The sequence below is a fragment of the Eleutherodactylus coqui genome, chromosome 5 (assembly GCF_035609145.1).
Source record: "Eleutherodactylus coqui strain aEleCoq1 chromosome 5, aEleCoq1.hap1, whole genome shotgun sequence".
Taxonomy (NCBI): Eukaryota; Metazoa; Chordata; class Amphibia; order Anura; family Eleutherodactylidae; genus Eleutherodactylus; species Eleutherodactylus coqui.
This window is the reverse complement of record NC_089841.1, coordinates 209,866,986-209,888,394: the sequence shown is the minus strand read 5'-3', so window position 1 is coordinate 209,888,394 and position 21,409 is coordinate 209,866,986. Positions and strand designations below refer to the sequence as shown.

The 21,409-nt window shown below is 45.0% G+C and overlaps 1 protein-coding gene across 1 annotated transcript; it reads left to right on the top strand.

Moving 5' to 3' along the window:
• The first annotated feature begins 451 nt into the window (after nt 1–451).
• On the top strand, nt 452–17,153 carry PSAT1 (phosphoserine aminotransferase 1). The gene is made up of 9 exons (XM_066604141.1): nt 452–596; nt 1,825–1,885; nt 3,893–3,962; nt 6,201–6,406; nt 7,652–7,824; nt 10,642–10,811; nt 12,393–12,521; nt 14,679–14,816; nt 16,601–17,153. The coding sequence occupies exons 1-9, from the start codon at nt 537–539 to the stop codon at nt 16,704–16,706; spliced, it is 1,113 nt and encodes a 370-aa protein (XP_066460238.1). The 5' UTR covers nt 452–536; the 3' UTR covers nt 16,707–17,153.
• Nucleotides 17,154–21,409: the final 4,256 nt, after the last annotated feature.

Genomic DNA, 21,409 nt, shown 5'->3' with positions numbered 1-21,409 from the left:
CACGGTATTAGTCTGTATGTGTGGTACGGGTTATACACGGTATATGTCTGTATGTGAGGTACGGGTTATACACGGTATATGTCTGTATGTGAGGTACAGGTTATACACGGTATTAGTCTGTATGTGTGGTACGGGTTATACACGGTACATGTCATGTATGTGTGGTACGGGTTATACACGGTATATGTCTATGTCTGTGTGTGAGGGTTATACACGGTACATGTCCTGTATGTGTGCTATGTGTCTGTGGGGTTCCGCCTCCTCCACACGCGGGTTTGTTGCTGGATGGTGCAATCTCATTTCAGCCTTGCATCGCTACAGAGCGATCACGTGCCGGACTCGTGGACAATCAGCCAATCACAAGCTCTGACTGCAACCAACCATCGTTCGGAGCAAAAAATCACCATGTGAAACTGACCAATGAGAAGCGGCCGCTCTCCTTCATATTTACGGAGGCAGAGCGGCGCAGTCCGCAGCAGTACCGCTAGAACCCTGCAGACGTGTAGCAGCACGGAGCCCCCATCACGGCCGCAGACATGGACATCATCACCCAGGTTCTCAATTTTGGTGCTGGACCAGCCAAGCTGCCGCCCTCTGTAAGTACTAGCGGGGTGATCATCAGCGGTGGAGCCCAGGGATCTGTCCTGTAGTGGAGTCTATGCGGATGTGTTATTAGTAGGGGAGCCCTGGGCACTCCAACCTCCTGCTCACAGCTGGGCTGCATCTGCCTTCATCCTGCTGATAGGAGACCAGACATATAGGAATAGACCAGAATGTAATTCGGAACTAAGAAGGATCCTGGACTGCAGCTGCCTGCAATGCATTAAAATGCTCCTCTATGTGGATGTTGCAGGAAATAAATGGTTAATCTCACTTTAGCTCATAAAGTGTGATTAACCATTGAACCTCTGCAATCTTACTTGAACGAATGTATGATTAACCATTTAATTTCTGTAATCTCCCTCTAGTTCATCAAGTAAGATTGCAGTAATTAAATGGTTAATCTCGCTTTTAGTTCATTCAACTTCTGCAATCTCACTTGATGAACTAAAGTGAGATTAACCATTTGTCGTCTGCAATATCCAGGTGAGCACTATGGATGGGCATGTATGTGCATTGATGTCTGCACACAGGGATTGGGCATGTATGTGCATGATGTCTGCACACAGGGATGCAGCAGTCAGATGGTCTGGGAGTGCAGAGCTGGAGGATTGTAGCATTGGACAGGGAAGCCCCAGTGCAGATGGATCTAAGGACTTCCAGGAATGGCTGCATGCTAGACAATGGCAGCTTGTTCTTCTGGTACAGAGGAGACTCAATGCAGAAAGAAATTGCATCAGCTGTCACCTGCTGACCAATCACAGGCGGAGCACCATGGGGGGGGCGTGGCTTTCTCTGCATTTTCTGCCCAGCTCACAATGCTTCTGCCCTGTCAGCATGTATTCCCTTTGCATCATTAGCTGAGTTCTGCTTCCATGAGCCTAATTCTTGTAAAAACATGTTTTTTTTTGCTTGATACTCAAGTGCCAAGATGATCCTTGTAAAATGTCAGGCTATAAAAGGCAATGCTATAAGTGATGCCGCAGAGATCTAGGAGCAATTCACAATAGTCTGTGTTACCGCTTAGAAATCTACTTTATCATCCATTGACTATAATAAGAGCATCTTCTGTAGTTGCAAGTAATTCAGGCCTGGCTCGGTGTACATAGGAGCCCGCATGATTAGTCACACATGGAAACAAAAACAAAAGAATTGCAAATGTAACTGATTGTATCTATTAATGCAACATTCTGTTTTTTATTCTTTTACCTTTTTCTACTGCAGGTTTTGCTTGAAGCTCAGAAAGAATTAATTGACTATAAAGGTCTTGGCATCAGTGTTCTTGGTAAGTGCACCAGTTCTTACACAAGGATTTCCGTTTCTGGAAGTATTGGACTTGGAAATCATTTGCTTTATTTTTGCCCCCTTTTTTTTTTTCTTGCTGTTTGTTAGACTAGTTTCAAGCCATAATTTAGGGTAGCGGTCCACAGCACATGGCCCAGAGGCCGCTAATCAGGTGGAACGTGCACGGAAAAACTTGCCGATTATTCTGCCATGTAAAAATTGCCTCAAGCTCCATCCGAATCCCTGAAAATGGCAACGGGCACATAAAGCGGGTAAAACTGGCAAAAAACACAGGGTCAGACTTATAAAACCATCTAAAAGAAAACCTGTCTTAGTTGCCTGTAGCAACTAATCACAGAGCAGCTTTCGTTTTACCAGAGTAGAATATAAAATGAAAGCTATACTACTGAAGTTCTTCCCTGCGAGGACATAGGGGAAATGTGTGGTAGGCTGATGGGGGTGAAACATGTCCATCCAGTTCAACCTGTTCTTCCAGAGGAAGATGGGAAAACCCAAAAGGCAGAAGTCTGTTTTCTGCATTTTGGTGGGAAAAATTGCCTTCCCGACTCGAAATCTTGCAGTTAGAAAAACTCCCTGTATTACTGACCCTTATGACGTAATTAATGATTATAACATATAATATTGTATCGCTCAAGAAAGGCGTCCAGGCCCGTCTTATACTCTTTTAACGCATTCACCATCCCCACGTCCTCAGGCAGAGAGTTCCATAGTCTCACTGCTCTTACGGTAAAGAGCCCTTCTATGTCAGTGTAGAAACCTTCTTTCCTCTAGATGCAGAGGGCATCCCCTTGATACAGTACTGCGTATAAATAGATGATGGGAGAGATCTCTGTATGGCCCCATGATATATTTATACATAGTTATTAGGTCGCCCCTTAAAAAGAACCTGTCACGCCCTCACAGCACCATAAGCCCATAAGCAAAGTTCCTGCAGTGTCCCTCTCTGAAGTTGCTGCGCTGGACAAAAATCAGACTTTTTTTTTTCAAAGTCCCAGCTGTGCCTTGTCCTATAGAGATCTATGGGAGAGTGCACACACAGCTGAAAATGGCCTTGGGGCACAAGAGCTCTAGTGTACAAGTGCAGGTACTCTTTAGGCAGCATTGTTTTTTGTTTTTCTTTGACATTAGTTGAGACGGACCTGTCGCTCATCAGACATGTAAAGTTGTACTTTTTATTTCACATTAAGTAACTGTAGAGCACTTTTTCTTAACTCTGTTGTGCAGTTCCTCTGTTATTCCTCCTGGATGCGTATGAATAAATTGCCGACTGCTATCTGCGCCCCTGTCATTGTTGCATGTCTATGCACATTCTAGTCATGTCCAGTCAGCGCTGTCGGACTGCCCAGAGATCTAACTAGGTGACAAGGGAAATACTGTCTTAACATCCAGTTGTAAATTCATTTATACATTTCCAGGGAGAAAGGCAAAAGGCAGAATTCTAAGAAAAGGTGCTTCAGACTCGTTTTATGAGGCCTACAAGTAGCTACTAAACCGGGCATAAGGGGAGGCACTCCGACATGTCTGGGCCGGGTACTCTGTGTGCTGCGGTTCAGTGCCTCCATGAACAAAGTCATCCTACTTAACTTTCTCAGTTCTGAATCATCGCCAACGAAGACACAACACGGGCCAATAGCGGACCGTGGACACAGCACTACTTGTAACGCACTAATACCCCTATGTGATACGGGGTTTAACGTTGAGTTAAAAAGCAAATGTAATGCGGCTGAAAATTCTATTGCTCCATGATAGCGGGTCCGGGGACGTTAGATTTATTGGCTTCTTTGTTGAAAAACGCTCATCAAAGCAAACCCACGTTGTTCTTCCTGCTGTTTTTTAGATGGAGCGTTGGTTCAGATTTTATGCCCCCCTCCCTTCCCAAATGTACCATGAATAGGGCATGTTACAAAGTAACAAAAAAAAAACAGCATGCCATAGAAACCACGTGATTTGTAACATACGTGAGATTTTTTTCGCTTTTGTTTTACAGAAATGAGCCACAGATCGTCCGACTTCACAAAGATTTTAAATACGGCAGAAGTTTTCATGAGAGAATTGCTGTAAGTCGTTGAAGCTTTTCTGAATAGTCTGCACTAAACCATGGCGCACATTAATAAAACATTTACGCCGGTTCCTGGCAAAAAAAAAAGGCAAAAATCTATGCTCAAGGGAATATTTTTGCAAAAACAAACTTTTCTTCTCTCTAACATAATTTCCAAGTGGGTGGAGCTTGTCAGGTGAGGGTGTGGCCATCCTGGACCAACATATTTATGTATAATGCACGTTAGGCCAGACCTGGCGTACATCTCACTCAAGCTGCACGGAGCTGCCGGGGATGTGCTTACATGAAGAGTTGGGCACCAAGGGAAATCCTAGCTTAGCATTGGAAATGATGGACTTGGTAAATTTTCCCCTCCATGTTCAGTATGCTTTAATGCTTTTTAGGAAAATAATAATAAAAAAAAATTAACTCTAGTTTCTAAAAGAAATGGCATACAATTCAGTACGTGTTAACCCCAATCACTGCACCACTTAAAAAAATAAATAAAACTAAGTTTATGTGAGTGTGTATAATATATTTCATTTTTTTTTTTTTTTGGACATAATTTCTGAAACTTTGCTCCGCCCCCTCCCATTGCAAATACGGTAGGGGAGAGGGGGGGAGCTCAGTGCACTGCTCATGGCTCTTCCAGCCTCCTCCCCCTGCAGAGAGGGACACCATGTATTGGCCAGGTGTGAAAACCCAGCCGATATATGGTTGTCTGAATAAGCCCTTAGTCTGTAGCATGTGGATGAGATTTTGATATTTAAAACCTTCACATGGTGCAGAAAATTTCCGCGACTAAGGCCTCATGTCCACGGGCAAATTAAGAATTAAAATCCGCAGCGTTTTTCCCGCACGCGGATCCACGCCCATAGGAATTCATTGACCACCCGCGGGTAAATAAATACCCGCGGATGGTCAATAAAAGGGAATTTAAAACTTTCTGGAGCATGAAAAAAAATAGACCATGCTCCATTTAGGTGCGGATCACGCGTGCGGGAGCTCATAGAGAACATAGCTCAATTGGTCTCCCGCATGAAAAATAAAAGACAATTACAGTGCATCCGCACTGCATCCGCAGCCCAAATCCGCAGCGGATCTGATTTTCCCCGTGGACATGAGGCCTAAGCTCTCAAAGTGCTGCAGATTCTAGATCTGTAGCATGTCCATTTATGCTGCAGATTTCAACCCTTCAAATCCCTACAGCATTTCTGCAAATTAATCCATGGACAAATGTTCACCATTTAGGTCTGGATTTGGCCACTGCATATTTGCTGTGGGTTTTCCGTTGCGGAAAGCCTACATCGGAAATGGCCTGTATGAAGGCAAACTAAAGTCCAATGTCCACTTGCACTCATGAATCCTTCAGCGGAACCACTGCTTGCCCACGGACATTGAGAGGAAAAAAGGTTTTCTTGCCTCTCTCGCTCTCCTGCAGATCTCCTCTGCGCACGGCGGATGCATCTAGGGGCCAGACGCAAGCGCATTTATTTATAATTAATTTTTATTTTATTTTTTTTAATGTCCTGCTTTCCCACGGATCTGACTGCTTCCATTGACTTCAATGGAGGCTATCCCATGGAATACCCGGCAAAATGGAGCATGCTGCGATTTTTATTTATTTATTTATTCCCTCCCCCCACCCCACCCCCGCCTCCCTGCAGCATGCGATCCACATGCCGGGAGATAATGGCATCCGCATGTTTTTTAAATTGTTTGCAGAAGCTAATGCATCCCCATGGGCAGCTCTTTTTTTTATTTTTTTTTGCGGATCACCTGCGGGGGTTCCGCAAATCAAAGCTACAAGCGGACATTGGGACTTAAAGTTTCTATTTTTAATGCAATGTAATTTGACTCATCGGGCAGTACATTAAAGGCAATCTGTCATGTTTTTGCTGCCATCTCTAAGCGCAACATCACATGGTGACAGCACGCCAATTACAGGGATAGGTCTGCTGTATGTATACTTGCAGTAGTTTGGAAGAGACTTTGTATTTGTAGCAGCTGCACATAGAGGACCAGTCCTCCATATTGGTAAGCTCCGGTTAACCCTGCGCTCCCATCCTCAGACAAGTTTTTCTCAAACTTCTGCAAGTATACATACAGCAGACATATCGCTGTAATCATCGTGCTTGTCTCTATTTCATGCTGCCCACAGAGGGTAGGAAAAAGGTGGTGGTGGTGGTGGTGGTGGTGGGAATACAAATCCTGTTTACTAACTTGTGTCTTGGGTGTTTTTTCTTGTGTTAAACAGAAATATTCCAGACAATTATAAAGTGCTTTTCCTCCAAGGAGGTGGAAGTGGACAGTTCAGTGCCGTGCCTCTTAATCTGATTGGTCTAAAAGAAGCCAAATCTGCAGACTATATAATTACCGGTGCCTGGTCAGCAAAAGCTGCTAAAGAAGCTGAGAAATATGGAAAAGTAAAGCTTGTCTACCCAAAGCTTGCAAGTTACACAGGTAAAATGTCAACACTGAATGCTATCCTCTGTTCTGGTTTCCAGGGAACTTGGACTCGGTCACCATCTTTTTGCGGCCATCGCTGAGAGCTCCATAAGGTAGTGCCTGGCACACTGATCACAATGATCTATCGGCTGTATCTGTGCAGTCCTGCATATTCATGAGCTGCAGCTAGCCACACCCACCCCACCCTCCAGCCAATGATTGACTTCTGTCTGCCTATTACTATGCATAAAGACCAGGTCAATCATTGGCTGGAGGGCAGGGTGGGTGTGGCTAGGCTGTAGCTCATGAATATGCAGGACTAGTTCTGTTTCTGGCTGCTACTAATGAAATGCAAGTTTCTCCCAAAGTACTGAACAGATCCATACAGCAGATCTATTACTGTGATCAGTGTGACAGGTACTACGTTATGGTGCTTTTAGTAAGGGTTGCAAAAAGATGGTGACCGTCTCTTTAAAGAGAAATACATGTATTTTGTAAAGTTTTCCAATGTCCTGCTTTTTTTTTATTTTTTTATTTTTATAGAAGTTCTTAAAGGTCCTCAAAACCTCTGACATTCTACAGGAACGTCGTTTGCAAATAAAAATGTGTACTGGTTGCTAGGAATACACTACCCAAGGCCATTTTTACACGGCTGAGAAAATTGCGTGAGATCTGTGCGTTGAGAAACACACGAATTTAAACCCCACTTATTTTTGAAAGGGGTCATACACATGAGCAAATTTTTACTTTTTCTGCTGTTATACAACGGCGCTATATGCTGGCTAAAGCCAGTACTGCATGAGGGGACACGTTGGATAGGCTCCGACAGCAGGGAGGCTGGCAATATACAGTAGCAGACCCCCGACGGATGTTTTCCAACATCGGAGCTGTACAGCCTTAAATCATAATATCTTTAGAGGTCAGACAGTGGATTGGAAAGAGTTAATGTACCCATAAATGATGGTATTACTAGATACGACTTGTCTCTTAAAAAACAAGTCCTCATATGGCTATGTTGACAGAAAAATTAAAAAGCTGTGGCTCTGGGGATGCGATAAAAAACCTGAAATTGGTTGGTCACTAGAGCATAAAATGGACCAATCACTAAGGGGTTAAGTGAATGGGTCACGAGGAGGACTCTTTGTTGGTGAAATATCTGTTATTGCAACTTACTGATACTTTATATAATGTATATGAGGTGCACCCTTTAAAAAAAAACTTCCCATGTGTTTATAAACAAGTGTGGAAACTTTCTTTCAGAAATTCCCGATCCAAGCAGCTGGAATCTTGACCCAGAAGCTTCCTATGTCTATTACTGTGCCAATGAAACCGTACATGGTGTGGAGTTCCAGGACATTCCTGATGTGAATGGAGCAGTACTGGTTTGTGATATGTCTTCAAACTTCTTGTCAAGACCAGTTGACATTTCCAAGGTATATATCTGGCAATGAATACAGTTTGATGCTGTGTGTCCCCGTAAATAAGACATTAATTTTTGTCCCAAAAGAGGCGCAGTGTCTTATTTTCTGGGGGTGTCTTAATACTAACCTCGCAGGCACTGTCCCAGGCCCTCTTGCTCTCATTCATTGAATGGCTGTGATTGGCTCATCAAGCGCTGGCGGTGATGGGCTGAGGCCATGGTCCTGAGCCAATCACAGCATTCTCTTGGTGGAGGCAGGGGTATTAAACCCACGTTACCAGGAAGAGACTGCTCTTTCAGCACTGAGGATGACACAGAAGACTGCTGGAGTGCTTGGAGAGCAGCGAGATGGATTGGGACAGCGCCTGTGAGGGGAGCATTTATTTTCATGTAGTGTAGCTAGGACTTATTTAGAGGGAAGGGCCAATCATTGCAGCAGTTGAAGAAGCAAGCAGACCTTACATTGTGGAGGCGGGATTTATGATTTGGCTGAGCTGCAGCATTGATCGGCCAATTCATAAATCCTGCCTCCACAACTGTTGGCTGCGATGGCCTTAGTAGCGCTTGATGAACCAATCGGAGCCTTCGCTTCTTGAAGGTGGGATTTATGAATACTGTAACCAGGAAGCAATCTTTTAGTGGCTGATGAATGAGGCTGGAGAGCAGCAGAGAGGGCCCAGACCGCGCCTGCTAGTTGAGTATAAGACCTAGTGCTTGTTTGGGGGCAAAAATGTATATGACAGGGTCTTATTTTCAGGGAAACGCTGTATATACTGCAATAATTCAGTATTACAGTTTATAGTACTTTTCAATGTTGTCACAAGCCATGCATTGCAGCACTGAGAGCTTTCACTAGGCCCCAGGCTGCCATGATAACCCATCGGCACCTTCCTCCTTTCTGCTTAGACACAGTCAGCTTTTGACTGCCATCTAAATCGTTACAGTAAAGTGTGTTCTTAAGAATAAGGTCACTCTCACACATGCTTTTGACAGCTTTTGATTGCGTTTTTAACACCGTTAGGGCGAGCACCCACTGGCGTTTTTTTACCTGCGTTTTGCGTTTTTCCTGCACAGGCATAGAGATAACATGTGTTCCTGTCCACTGGCGTTTTTTTTGCGTTGCGTTTGCGTTTTTAACATAGGAACTGTCAGTTGCATATGTGTCCTTATTTTTCTCCTAATGCACCCATGAAAGTCAATGGAAATTAATGGAAAAGCCGCGAAAACGCCGCGAAAAACGCACGGAAAAAATCGCGGGAAACGCAGCGTTTTTTCCCCGCGGAAAACGCAAACGCCAGTGGGTGGGCGCCCTTATAAACGCAGCCAAACAAGCTGATAATGCCAGAACTGAAGAAACACTCAAAAATGTGGTAACCATTAGAGATGAGCGAGCAAGCTCGGTTAAGGCAGATACTCGAGCGAGAATCGCCCTTTTTCGATCAGATGGGAAACTGATCAAATTTGCCCACGACACAAAGCTAGGAGGAATAGCTAACACTATGGAAGAGAGCGTTTTCAAAAAGATCTAGAAAAGCTTGCACTGTTAGTCGCTGGCCACTGAATGGTATTTAACAAGGAGAAATGCAAGGTCCTACATCTGGGCAAGAAAAATGAAGAAAACATACAGAATGGGAGGCATTGAGCTAAGTGGCAGCACATGTGAAAGACTTGGGTATACTAATAGATCATAGACTGAACATGAGTCAACAATGTGATGCAGCAGCCACAAAGGCAAACACAATTCTGGGATGTATTAAGAGAAGCATAGAGTCTAGATCACGTGAGGTAATTATCCCCCTCTACTCCTCAGTCAGACCTCATCTGGAATACTGTGTCCAGTTCTGGGCACCCCACTTTAAAAAAGACCTAGACAAACTGGAGCAAGTTCAGAGAAGAGTTACCAAGACGGTGAGCGGTCTGCAAATCATGTCCTATGAGGAACGGTTAAAGGATCTGGGAATGTTTAGCTTGCAAAAAAGCCTGAAAGGAGACTTAATAGCTGTCTACAAATATCTGAAGGGCTGTCACAGTGTAGAGGGATCAGCCCTATTCTCATTTGCACAAGGAAAGACTGGAAGCAATGGGATGAAACTAAAAAGGGAGGAGACACAAATTAGATATTAGAGAAAACTTTCTGATGGTGATGGTGATCAATGAGTGGAACAGGTTACCACGGGAGGTGGAGAGTTCTTCAATGGAAGTCTTCAAACCAAGGCTGGACAGACATCTGTCTGGGATGATTTAGTGAATCCTGCACTGAGCAGGGAGTTGGACCCGATGACCCTGGGGGTCCCTTCCAACTCTACCATTCTATGATTCTCGAGTAACTGCATACTCATCCAAGCAAATGCGGGGGGGGAGAGTGAGAGATCTCTCTCTGCTTCACACCTCCCGCCCCGTACCCCGCATTTGGTCGGACGAGTATGCAGTTACTCGAGAAGAGTGACGCTTGTTCGAGTATCTGCCTTAACCGAACGTGCTCTCATCTCTAGTAACCACATTTTGCTGCGGTTTCAGCAGCGCGCAAAACACACCCCATTCAATTAGCAAAGCATCGCTTTTTAGAACGCAAAAACGCATGAGAATAGAACAGACAGCGCTTGAAGAAAGCGTTTTTAGTGCATATCTGAAAAGTCCCATTGAAATCAATGGTAGTGTTCGACAGCGTTTAGTGCTGCGCTGAAAACCGTGTTAAACACTTGGAAAATGCGTGCGACTGGCTTAAGAAAGCGCTCTGAAGCCATCCCTATAGTGAAAAGTAATAAACTCTGTGCTGACACACTATTTAGATTGCCAAATAAAAAAGCGCCAATCTTCTCTTGCTTTCTAGTTTGGTCTTATATTTGCTGGAGCCCAGAAGAACATCGGCTGTGCCGGAGTCACCGTTGTAATAGTGAGAGAAGATTTAATGGGTTTCGCATTAAAAGAATGTCCTACGATCCTAGATTACAAAATCCAGGCAGGAAATGGTTCTCTGTATAACACGCCTCCATGCTTCAGGTATGTGAATTTCAAGTAACTGTCACTTATGGTGTTTCTTATTACCTGCTACTAGGTAAGGGTTAATTGCAGACAACGGTTATATATTTTCACAGAATTCTGCAGCCTTTTAAAAATACATAAGATACCATTCTTGGTGCTCACAGGGGGACACCTGAAAAGGCTGTACTCGTAGAAAACGTACAAAATTTGGCACAAAGGCTGCTCGTGCAAAAAATTTTGCAACTTCCCCCTCTGGCTCGGGGTATAAATGCACTATTAGGGCTCAGTCAGGTGAGCAATTTTTTTTCTTCATGCAATTATAGGCGCATTTTAAAAATGGATCTATTATAAAATTGCTTTCCAATGAAAGCTGTCACATGTCTATTTTTTAGAAAATGGATATAGTGCCATACCTGGTGCACAGTTCAACTATCTAGATTAAAGGGGCTTTTCAGTGAAATACTATTGATGACCTATCATCAGGATAGGTAATCAATAGTTGATCCGCCGGGGTCCGTTGCTCAGGCCCTGACTGATCAGCTGTGCAGGTGCAGGCTTTCAGCTCTGCAAGAACAGAGGTCGGAGTGGAAGGCTCCATGACTATCTCGGTGTAGTGGCTGGTGCTCGTAACTGCAGGCACGGCTCTCATTGAGCGCCGGCCACTACATGGAAGGTCGGTGCAGAGGTTTCCGCTCCGAATACAGAGATCAGAGCTGACCTCCGTGTAGTGACTGCGCTTGTAACTGCAGGCACGGCTCCCATTGATTTAAATGAGAGCCGTGCCTGCAGTTACAAGCGCCGGCCACTACATGGAGGGCGACGCGGAGGCCTCCTCTCCGACCTCTGTTGTTGCGGCACTGACTGCATGCGCCCACTCAGCTGATCGGTCGGGGTCCTGAGCAACAGACACTCGCCGATCAACTATTGCTGACCTATCCTGATGGTCATCAATAGTATTTCCCAGGAAAACCCCTTTCAAGAAACACAAATGGAATATAGTGCTTATAAGCATTTCTGTTACCATAAGACTTCCCTACCCCCAAATCTGTAGAAAAGCTGAAGTATCACTGGAAGACTTTGTTCTTCTAGAAAATTGACCAGTTCTTGTTTTTAGACTCTACTAAATGTTTCCCAGCAGTCATTTTCTCCATTGTTCGTTGTGTTTTATCTTTTGTATTTCGACTAACTGGGAATGTTTACAGTTTTAACCAGGGGTAGGCTGGGCGATCAAAGGCCATTGGTATTGTATCCACCAACATGGGCATGAATGGAGTTTGAATATTTTTTACCGGCCCTGTACTTTATATTAAAAGTGCTCTAACTAACCAAGGAGCTCTGGGCCCCCTATAGCCATGGACACCCAAGCATTGCTCTAGAGTCCAAATGGACAGGCCACCCACTGGTTTTAAAAGCTGGGAAGGAGGAGAGAAAGTAGTTCTTACAAATAAATGTATAGAAAGATCAAGAGATTGCTCCATAGATTAGTTTTACGGTCTGTCACTTTCTTTTGTGGTGTTTCTTCAATCTCCTTTAGGCTGTGTGCTTTATTGCACCAGATTATGGAATGTTGGGTTAATCTACTGTCTGTCATTGTTTCAGCATCTACATAACAGGCTTGGTGTTGGAATGGATTAAGAATAATGGAGGTGCGAAGTGTATGGAGAAACTGAGCATCATGAAATCAGAAATGATTTACAATATTATAGATGAATCCAGTGGATTGTTTGTGTAAGTAACTTAGCTGAACCCCCATCTGTTCTCCTTGCCTAAGGGGGTTGTGTCAACTACATGGTGAATGTAAGGGGCACAAAATGCAATATTGTTATCCTCCATTTACTGTACAGAGAAGTGAAATGTATTGTTTCATGTAAGACAGGTGTCAAACTCCTTTTCACACATCAACCTGATGGTTGTCTTCAAAGGGCCGATTGTAACTGGAAGACTGTAGAAATAAGGAGTAGTTGTATCAGTTGGCTTAACTGTTAAGGAGTAGTTATTTTTATAATAAACCACAGTGGCCTCCAGTAGTAAATGTCCCAGTAGTAATAATGTCCCCCACAGTGGCTTCAGTAACAATAGTGACCGGCTTCCCACAGTGGCTTCAGTAACAATAGTGACCGGCTTCCCACAGTGGCTTCAGTAACAATAGTGACCGGCTTCCCACAGTGGCTTCAGTAACAATAGTGACCGGCTTCCCACAGTGGCTTCAGTAACAATAGTGACCGGCTTCCCACAGTGGCTTCAGTAACAATAGTGACCGGCTTCCCACAGTGGCTTCAGTAACAATAGTGACCGGCTTCCCACAGTGGCTTCAGTAACAATAGTGACCGCCCCCCCCCCCCACAGTGGCTTCAGTAACAATAGTGACCGCCCCCCCCCCCACAGTGGCTTCAGTAACAATAGTGACCGCCCCCCCCCCCCACAGTGGCTTCAGTAACAATAGTGACCGCCCCCCCCCACAATGGCTTCAGTAACAATAGTGACCGCCCCCCCCCCCACAATGGCTTCAGTAACAATAGTGACCGCCCCCCCCCCCCCACAGTGGCTTCAGTAACAATAGTGACCGCCCCCCCCCCCCACAGTGGCTTCAGTAACAATAGTGACTGGCTTCCCACAGTGGCTTCAGTAACAATAGTGACCGCCCCCCCCCCCCCACAGTGGCTTCAGTAACAATGGTGACCGCCTCCCCCACAGTGGCCCCAGTAACAATACTATCCTTCCCCCCCCCCCCCCCCCACAGTGGCCCTCAGTAGTAATATTAACCCCTCTCAGTAGCCCCAATAGTAGCTCCTTGCAGTCAGCGACGCTCCTCCTCTTCTCTGCGCTGATCCCAGGTGCGCACTGATGTCAGTGTGTGAGCCTAGAACATTTCCTCCCCTGTCCTCTCCTGAGGAACTAAGGAGTAGAGGACTCGGAAGGAGGATTCCGGCTGCATACTGATGTAGAGCTGATTCTATGAGGGCTCTCTTGTAGTCTTAAGGCCCATTTAGACTGGATAAATGTCATGCAAACTATGCTCGACAGTCGTCCCCACACATACTCACACTAGTGCTGCTTAATGGGAGCTAGTAGCATTGGCTCACAGCAGGGAGGCTGCAGGAGATTTCTCTCCTCGCTCTCCCCCGCCCCTCTGCATTGACTTAACACAGCGGCTGTTCAGTACTGAACAGCCGCTATTTACACTGAGCGATCAGCTCATCATCCATGCTGCATAAACGATGGACGATGAGTTTAAATAGAAGCCATTCAGTACTGGACGACCACTATGTTAGGTCAATGCAGAGGGGCAGGGGAGCGAGAGGAGAGAAATCTCCTGCAGCACAGGAGCGAGGACACACAGGGACAAGTGTCAGACATAGTTTGGCCGACATTCGTCCTGTCTAAGTGTACCTTTTAGGCTGAGTGTGCAGAAGCTACAGCGGAACAGATATGCAAGGCAGCTGCCGGCTCTCCTTACCGATTGGACTTGCACTGTAATAATAAAAAAAACAAACTGGCTTTTGGACATAAAGTCCTCCTGGCTGTAGTCCACCCATAGCACAACTGGAACACGACCAGGTTATAATCTGTCATACCTGGACAATGTGGAATATTGGGATTATTATGCTCTACCATTTAATTCGGTCCATCCAGCTCCTCTACTTACCCACCCTTAAGTTGTGTAACTACACGTGACGCAACGTTGTATAGACTGTTTTTTGTTAATGAACTGTGAAGACTATAGGCATTAAAGTCATTGGAGGTGGCTGTGGGAGAGGCTTGTCTTCCTGCCCCTACAGAGGGCAACTTCCAGTTGTGCTGTCATGGACTAGTGGAAGCTGTACTAACTGTAGGACATAATTTCCATGTTCTGATAAAAGAACCTGCCTTTTTTTCCCTTTGTAGTTGTCCTGTAGAGAAGAAGAGCAGGAGCAGAATGAATATTCCTTTCCGTATCGGAAGTATTACGGGTGACGGTGCCTTGGAGAGAGAATTTCTAGCCAAAGCTGCAGCACTTGGCATGATGTCTCTGAAGGGACACAGGTAAAAATGGCTTCTGACAGCATCTAACTTTACATAATTTAGTTATCCTTTAGAAATATTTGGCATATAGTCAGTAGACAGCCGTACTATATAAATGGTTTCACTGTCTGCTGATGTAATAAGCTAACAGTTCATATGCTTCTGCCAACCTCAGCCACAGCAGTATGAAATTAATACATTTTCCCACTATTTTACCCCAAAAACTTAGAAGAAGACAACCGAAAATTAAGTCTCTGTTCTTTGATCTAGCAATGTAATGTGTAAAATATTCTACATCTTTGGGATAACTATACGATAGGAGAATTTATTATTGATTTAACTACTTTTTGGTTCAGTCAGACATCTTGAAGGATCATGTTATAAATATACAGTATAACATGTCAATATTACATGTCCTAAATATCTGATAGGTGGGAGTCCCAGAAGTGGAACCCCTCTATAATAATAAAATTAAAAAATATATAATCTTTATATAGTGTGAGCATATTGTACAGAGCTTTTCAGAATAGAGGAGCAAAATAAGGCAACATGCAGTATTAAGAGATTGCTCTGCACTTCAGAGAGGTAGAGGCTGCTAATATCTACATTTACATAATTTGAGTGCTAGGCCCCCTTCACACAAGCGTATGTGAGTGTAGTGTGTTTGTGGCATGAACAATGCTGTTCACTTGTGCCCGGCAAGCAGACGCACGAATTTTTAGGGCTCAATCAGACGAGCGTTTCAACACGTATATAAAAAAAAAAAGCTTGACCGAAGCATCAGACACCGTTTTCTTTTTATTCGCACTTGTGCACTCACACGATGGAAAAATTTGCACAAATTGTGTGACCCCATTGAAAGCAATGGGGGAGGATCGCTATCCCCTGCTGCAGCTGTGACAGCTGCTGCAGGGGATTCCTTGGATGTGAAACCCCTGGATTCTGTCACAGCAGTTCCGGCCCCATTGAAAACCTAGGGAGTACATCGCGCTCAGTTCAGTGATGATGGGATTCGCCGTGGGAATAAAAGAATGCCCTGCCACAGCTGCGGTGCGAATTGTGAAACCCTTTCCTTTTTTTCTTTACACGTGCAAATTTTATTCGCTTGAAAAAATGGACATGTGACCGCTTTCACTGCAAAGCATTGGTTCTAATAGATGCGAATCGAAAACGCAACTATACGTGCGTTTTTAAATTTTACTCATTTGACTGAGCCCTAAAATGGCTATTTTATCTATGTAATTCCAGATATGCTCTCTTTCCAGCAGAATTCCAGTGTTTCACGCATCTGCTTGCATATTTTGTGTGCATTTGCACAACCCCTATTCCTGCGCAGGAAGATACAGCATGCTGCTTTTTTTTTTTTTTTTTTTTTTTTTTGCGCGTGTGCAACCGAAAAGTGAAGGATAAATACACGCTTGTGTATTCTCTGCCTTTTGTGTGCTCAAATAGGCTCGTATGACGCCAGCCTTACAGCAACGTGCAATAATCGTTTTAGATGGGAACATTCCTTAAAAGTACTCATAAATTCCCACATATGCCCCTATCACTATTAGACACTGTAAAAATATATTTTAGAACATTTAGCTATATAAAGCTAAAAAAAGATTTCTAATAAATTTACATCTTGGTAAGCCACATCCTAAAAAGTGAAAGTGTATTGGACATCAAGGGGAGAGTAACTGTTAGTCTCTACTGATTCTAGAGTATGCCCTACATTTGGACACTTACCCTTCTATAAGCATTGTGAATTACCTTGTTGGAGCTTCGATGTTCTAAGTTTCGTTGTCTTTCTGTGTTTTTAGATCTGTCGGCGGAATAAGAGCTTCTCTCTACAATGCTGTCACTGTGGATGATGTCGAAAAATTAGCAGACTTCATGAGACACTTCAAGGAGACTCACCAGTCATGAACAGACCAGCCAATCTTGTTCTGCTTTTATATGCATATCGCTACTGTATAAACAGCAGCTAACAAATAAGCTATTTTCCTAGTATCTGAATGGTTTGTAAACTAGGCACTTTCTTTGATACGAAGATAACAGAGGGTTTCCCTTTCTTGCCTTCATTGGCGTCTTCAATAACCGCTCTTCAATGAGACGATATTTTAGTAAAATTGCTCAACTCTGGTCTCTTGTATAGAAGTCGATATGTGCCAACCATTGAAGCTGTTCTCAGCCAGTCACTACACATTCCTCTAGCTACTTGTTCAGTGAGAATAATTCCATATCTTCGATCAGACTGCTCACTTGATTTCTTTAGTTTTTTTTGTCTGTAAATAGTTACCTGTATTGTCCTGAGACAATTGATGTTCTGCATATTTTTATGCACACAGAATAAAAAGTGCATTGTGCTATGTACACAGTGTTCTGCTTTTTATATATTAGGCTTACTATTCCCTCAAGAAGGTTTCATGCAGATATGCTGTCTTTAAAAAATAAATAAATGCGTGAAGACCTCTTTACACAAAGGGAATTTCCTTGAAAGCTGCAAGCGTGCAGTTTGTGTGGCAGTTATGGATGGGTGAAGAGTGGATCCAAAAGAAGCAAAGAAAAAACGTGAGATTCAACAAGGTTTAAAATCTGCACTAGGAATCCAGGACAAAGGTGAGAGAATGAGGAATCTGGGGAGCTGCTTCATACCAGACCCCCAATTCCAGCACTCTGTCCCTTCAAACTTGGAGCATGCCAGCAGCTTGACTTGTGCACATTTCCCATTCATCTCTATGGGAAGTGCGTGTGCTAACTTCGCGGGGATACAGCTCTGAAACATGGTAACTGGTGAGTGTGAAATACAGCTCCCCAAACTCTGTTCCCTCACCTTTTGAGCCCCCATAATAGTTTGTGGCTGATAGATTTTGTAGATTAAAATCCATGCTGTATAGATTCCCATTGAAATTAATGGGATGTTAAAAAAATGCTGAGGTCTACAACAATATGACAATGACCGTCTGTGACATTGCATCTAATGATTATGGCCACGCTGTGACCTTACTGCAATACAAATCACAGCTTTAAGGGCTCTTACACAGGAGCAAGACCGAGCCCGTATTGCTGTTGGGCAGGGGTGAGAAAGTTTAGCTCTGCTTAATTGCCTCCTTTCTGCCACCTCGCTGACTCTGCAAGGGAGAGTGCTTTTATGCCGCCCAGAATACGCCCATCTGAACTGATGCATTTTACACCAATGCATCAGATGGGCAGCCTATATCGTCCAGGTGTGAAAACGTGGCTGATATACGTTCATGTGAATGAAGCCTAAAACTGTCTGACAATAAATTGCTCAGGGGTTTTATTTCTTCTACTTTGGTCGTGCCACCGAATTGCTGTGTAGCCCTAGCCTAATGAGCCGCCAAAAAAAATTAGAATGGACAAACCATTCTATTTAATTTCCCCAGTTGTCTCCAGGACAGCACCATTTGAGATAGCCTCCTCCTGATTGGACAGGAACATACTGAGGTTAAAAAAGCTCCCCCCTCTCCCACCTTCATCAGTGTCTTCCTGTCCATTGCTATTAGGCTGGCTTCTATTGCTCCAAGGTGTCTGCAGCACTGGTTGACAGATGACTGCTCCAGCACTAGACATCGCTGAATCTTCAGCCACAGTGGGGACCGTAAGTAGCCACTGGGGCCAAAAAGTTTATGCAAAATCCAATGTATAAATGTTTGGAATGTTGCATCCTTATCCGCAAAAAACTGTTTGTCTGCCAGGGGGATAAAAAAGATGCCCCTCCCAGAACGAAACCTAAAAAGTGCGCAGAGTGTGGATTGAGGCTGCCAGCTACGTATGAGAGGCCTCTATGCAAGGCATGCGTAGCCAGGCTGGTTAAGGAGGAATCAGGGGGATTCCTAGAAGATGTCAGGAAGCTGGTCAAGGAGAAAGTGCGGTCAGCTCTGACATCGCAAATAGTGCCACCAGCGGGGGCATCCAGGGCTAAGCGCTGGAGAAGGGTGTATTGCCCGGAAGAGTATTCAGACTCTGAAAGAAGCTCTATTGGGAGAGTGCTGGAAGAACCAGCACCCGAAGAGTCCTCAGATGAAGAGGATTACAAGAAATACATATTCCATCAGGAGCACTTAGCAGAGCTCATTAAATCGGTCAGAGCCACACTCAAGATGGAGGAACCCAGAGAGCCGCGTACTATACAGGACGAGATCTTTGGGGGATTAGGGGAAAGAAGCAGACATACCTTCCCAGCCCATAGCAACATCTCCAAGCTGATTCAGAAAGAATGGAAAAAGCCTGATGCGGGATCCTTCTCCTCTAGGGGAGTTAAAAGATGATACCCATTTGAAGAAGGTGTGTGCAAGCTGGGAGGAAATACCCAGAGTGGATGTCCCAGTGGCCAAAAGAACAAATCTGCCCTTCGAGGGCGCCACGCAACTAAGTGATCCAATGGATCGGAAGGCTGAGGGCCTCCTGAGAAGATCTTGGGAGGTAGCTAGTACACTCAGACCAGGGATTGCAGCCACATGTGTCGACAAAATGCCAAAGGAGCAAATTATAAACTCTCTCCCTATCCTAAAGATGGCCACAAATTTTCTGGCGGATGCGTCGGCGGAGACGGTGAAACTCTCAGCAAAAGCAACAGCCCTGTTCAATTCAGCAAGAAGAGTTTTATGGCTAAAGTCCTGGTCGGGCGATTTGGCCTCAAAGAACAAATTGTGCTCGCTTCCTTTTCATGGCCAGTTTCTCTTTGGGCCAGATCTCGACAAAATTCTCGAAGGCATCCGATAGGAAGAAGGGGTTCCCAGAGGAGAAACTGCAGAAGGGGGAAACCTTTTTTCGGGCCCCAGCGAGAGTCATATAAGGGCAAGACAGGCAGCTGGAGTTATCCCAAGGATGGGGGGGGGGGTTAGAGGAATTTCCTCTTCAACCCCCACCAGGGGGATCCATCAAAACAGAAACCCTGACGCCATCCCAGTAGGGGCAAGGCTGGGGAACTTTGTGGATCGATGGGCCGTGATTTGCGAGGGCTCATGGATCCCAGAGATCCTACAGCAGGGATACCAAATAGAACTGGTGTCCCTCCCCAAAAGGAAATACGTTACCACAGGAGGCTCAGCACAACAACTACGCCTACTCCAACAGAGCATTCAGGATCTACTACATTCAGACGCAGTATCCTTTGTACCTCAGAATGAAGAGACCCGGGGTCACTGCTCCAGTCTCTTCCTGATAAGGAAACCATGCGGAAAGTCACGCATGATAAACTTAAAGCCCCTGAACGCCTTTATCAAATATCGGAAGTTCAAGATGGATTCAATCTTCTCAACAGTGACGCTGATACCGAAAGGAGTCTATATGGCGTCTATAGATCTAAAGGATGCATACTTTCATGTGCTGATCCACAGGAATTCTGAGAAACACCTGAGATTCGCACTAGATATGGGCAGAAGAACAACTCCTCCTCAGTTCAGATGCCTTCCCTTCGGGATCTCCTCAGTGCCCAGAATTTTTACAAAAATTATGGCAGAGGTAGCAGCCTACCTAAGGCAAATATCAGTCCTAATAATACCTTATCTGGACGACATCCTGATTGTAGCAGGGTCCAGAGAGCTCTTAGCGGAACACCTGGCGACGGTGCTCGATCTGCTCCAATTCCTTGGGTGGATAATAAACTGGGAGAAATCCAGCTTAAATCCCAGCAGAGAAAAGGTCCTGGGCATAACACTCGACTCGGAGACTCTATGCTCCTCTCTTCCCGAGATAAAGATACAAAAGATCCTCCAGCTAGTCAAGACCTTTCTGCGAAGGCAGTCATGTACAATCCGGAAGGCCATGTCCCTCCTAGGGAGTCTAACATCGTGCATTCCTGGGGTAGCATGGGCCCAAGCGTACACCAGACCCCTGCAGATCGCAGTCCTTTCAGCCTGGGACAGAAGACAGTCCTCACTAGGAACAAAGATGCGCATCAAGAGCTCAGTGAATAATTCTCTACGTTGGTGGACGTCCCCAGCGAACCTGCGAAGGGGAGTACACTGGATTCAGAACCCAGCCACACACGTCACAAAAGACGCAAGTGACTGGGTGTGGGGGGTGCACATAGGAGACCAACTTCTACAGGGTCCCTGACCGCAGGAGATAAGAAGTCAATCATCAAACTACAGAGAACTCCAGGCGGTTTGGAGGCCCTCCAACAGCTGGGGAACTCAGTAAACAATCAGCACATAAAAATCCAGTCGGACAACACCATGGTGGTTGCCCACATTCGGCGCCAAGGGGGCACAAGGTCACCAGCCCTGCAGAGCATCTCGCAAAAAATCTTTCGCTGGGCAGAGGGCTGAGTCCTTTCAATCTCGGCAACACATCTAAAGGGATCACTGACCAGAGGGCAGATTTTCTCAGCAGAAGACGTATAGACCCAGGAGAGTGGTCTCTATCTCAGGAGGCGTTCAGAATCCTGACGGACAGGTGGGGACCCCCACAGCTAGATCTATTCGCAACCAAAGAAAACACCAAGGTGAAGAACTTCTTCTCCTTCAGACCACGGGACCAGCCAACAGCGGTAGACTCCCTGAGCCAAGATTGGGGAAGAAAGCTTGTGTATGCCTTTCCTCCAATACCGTTGATTCCAAGAGTGTTGCAATACTTCAGGTCACAGATATGCACACTGATTC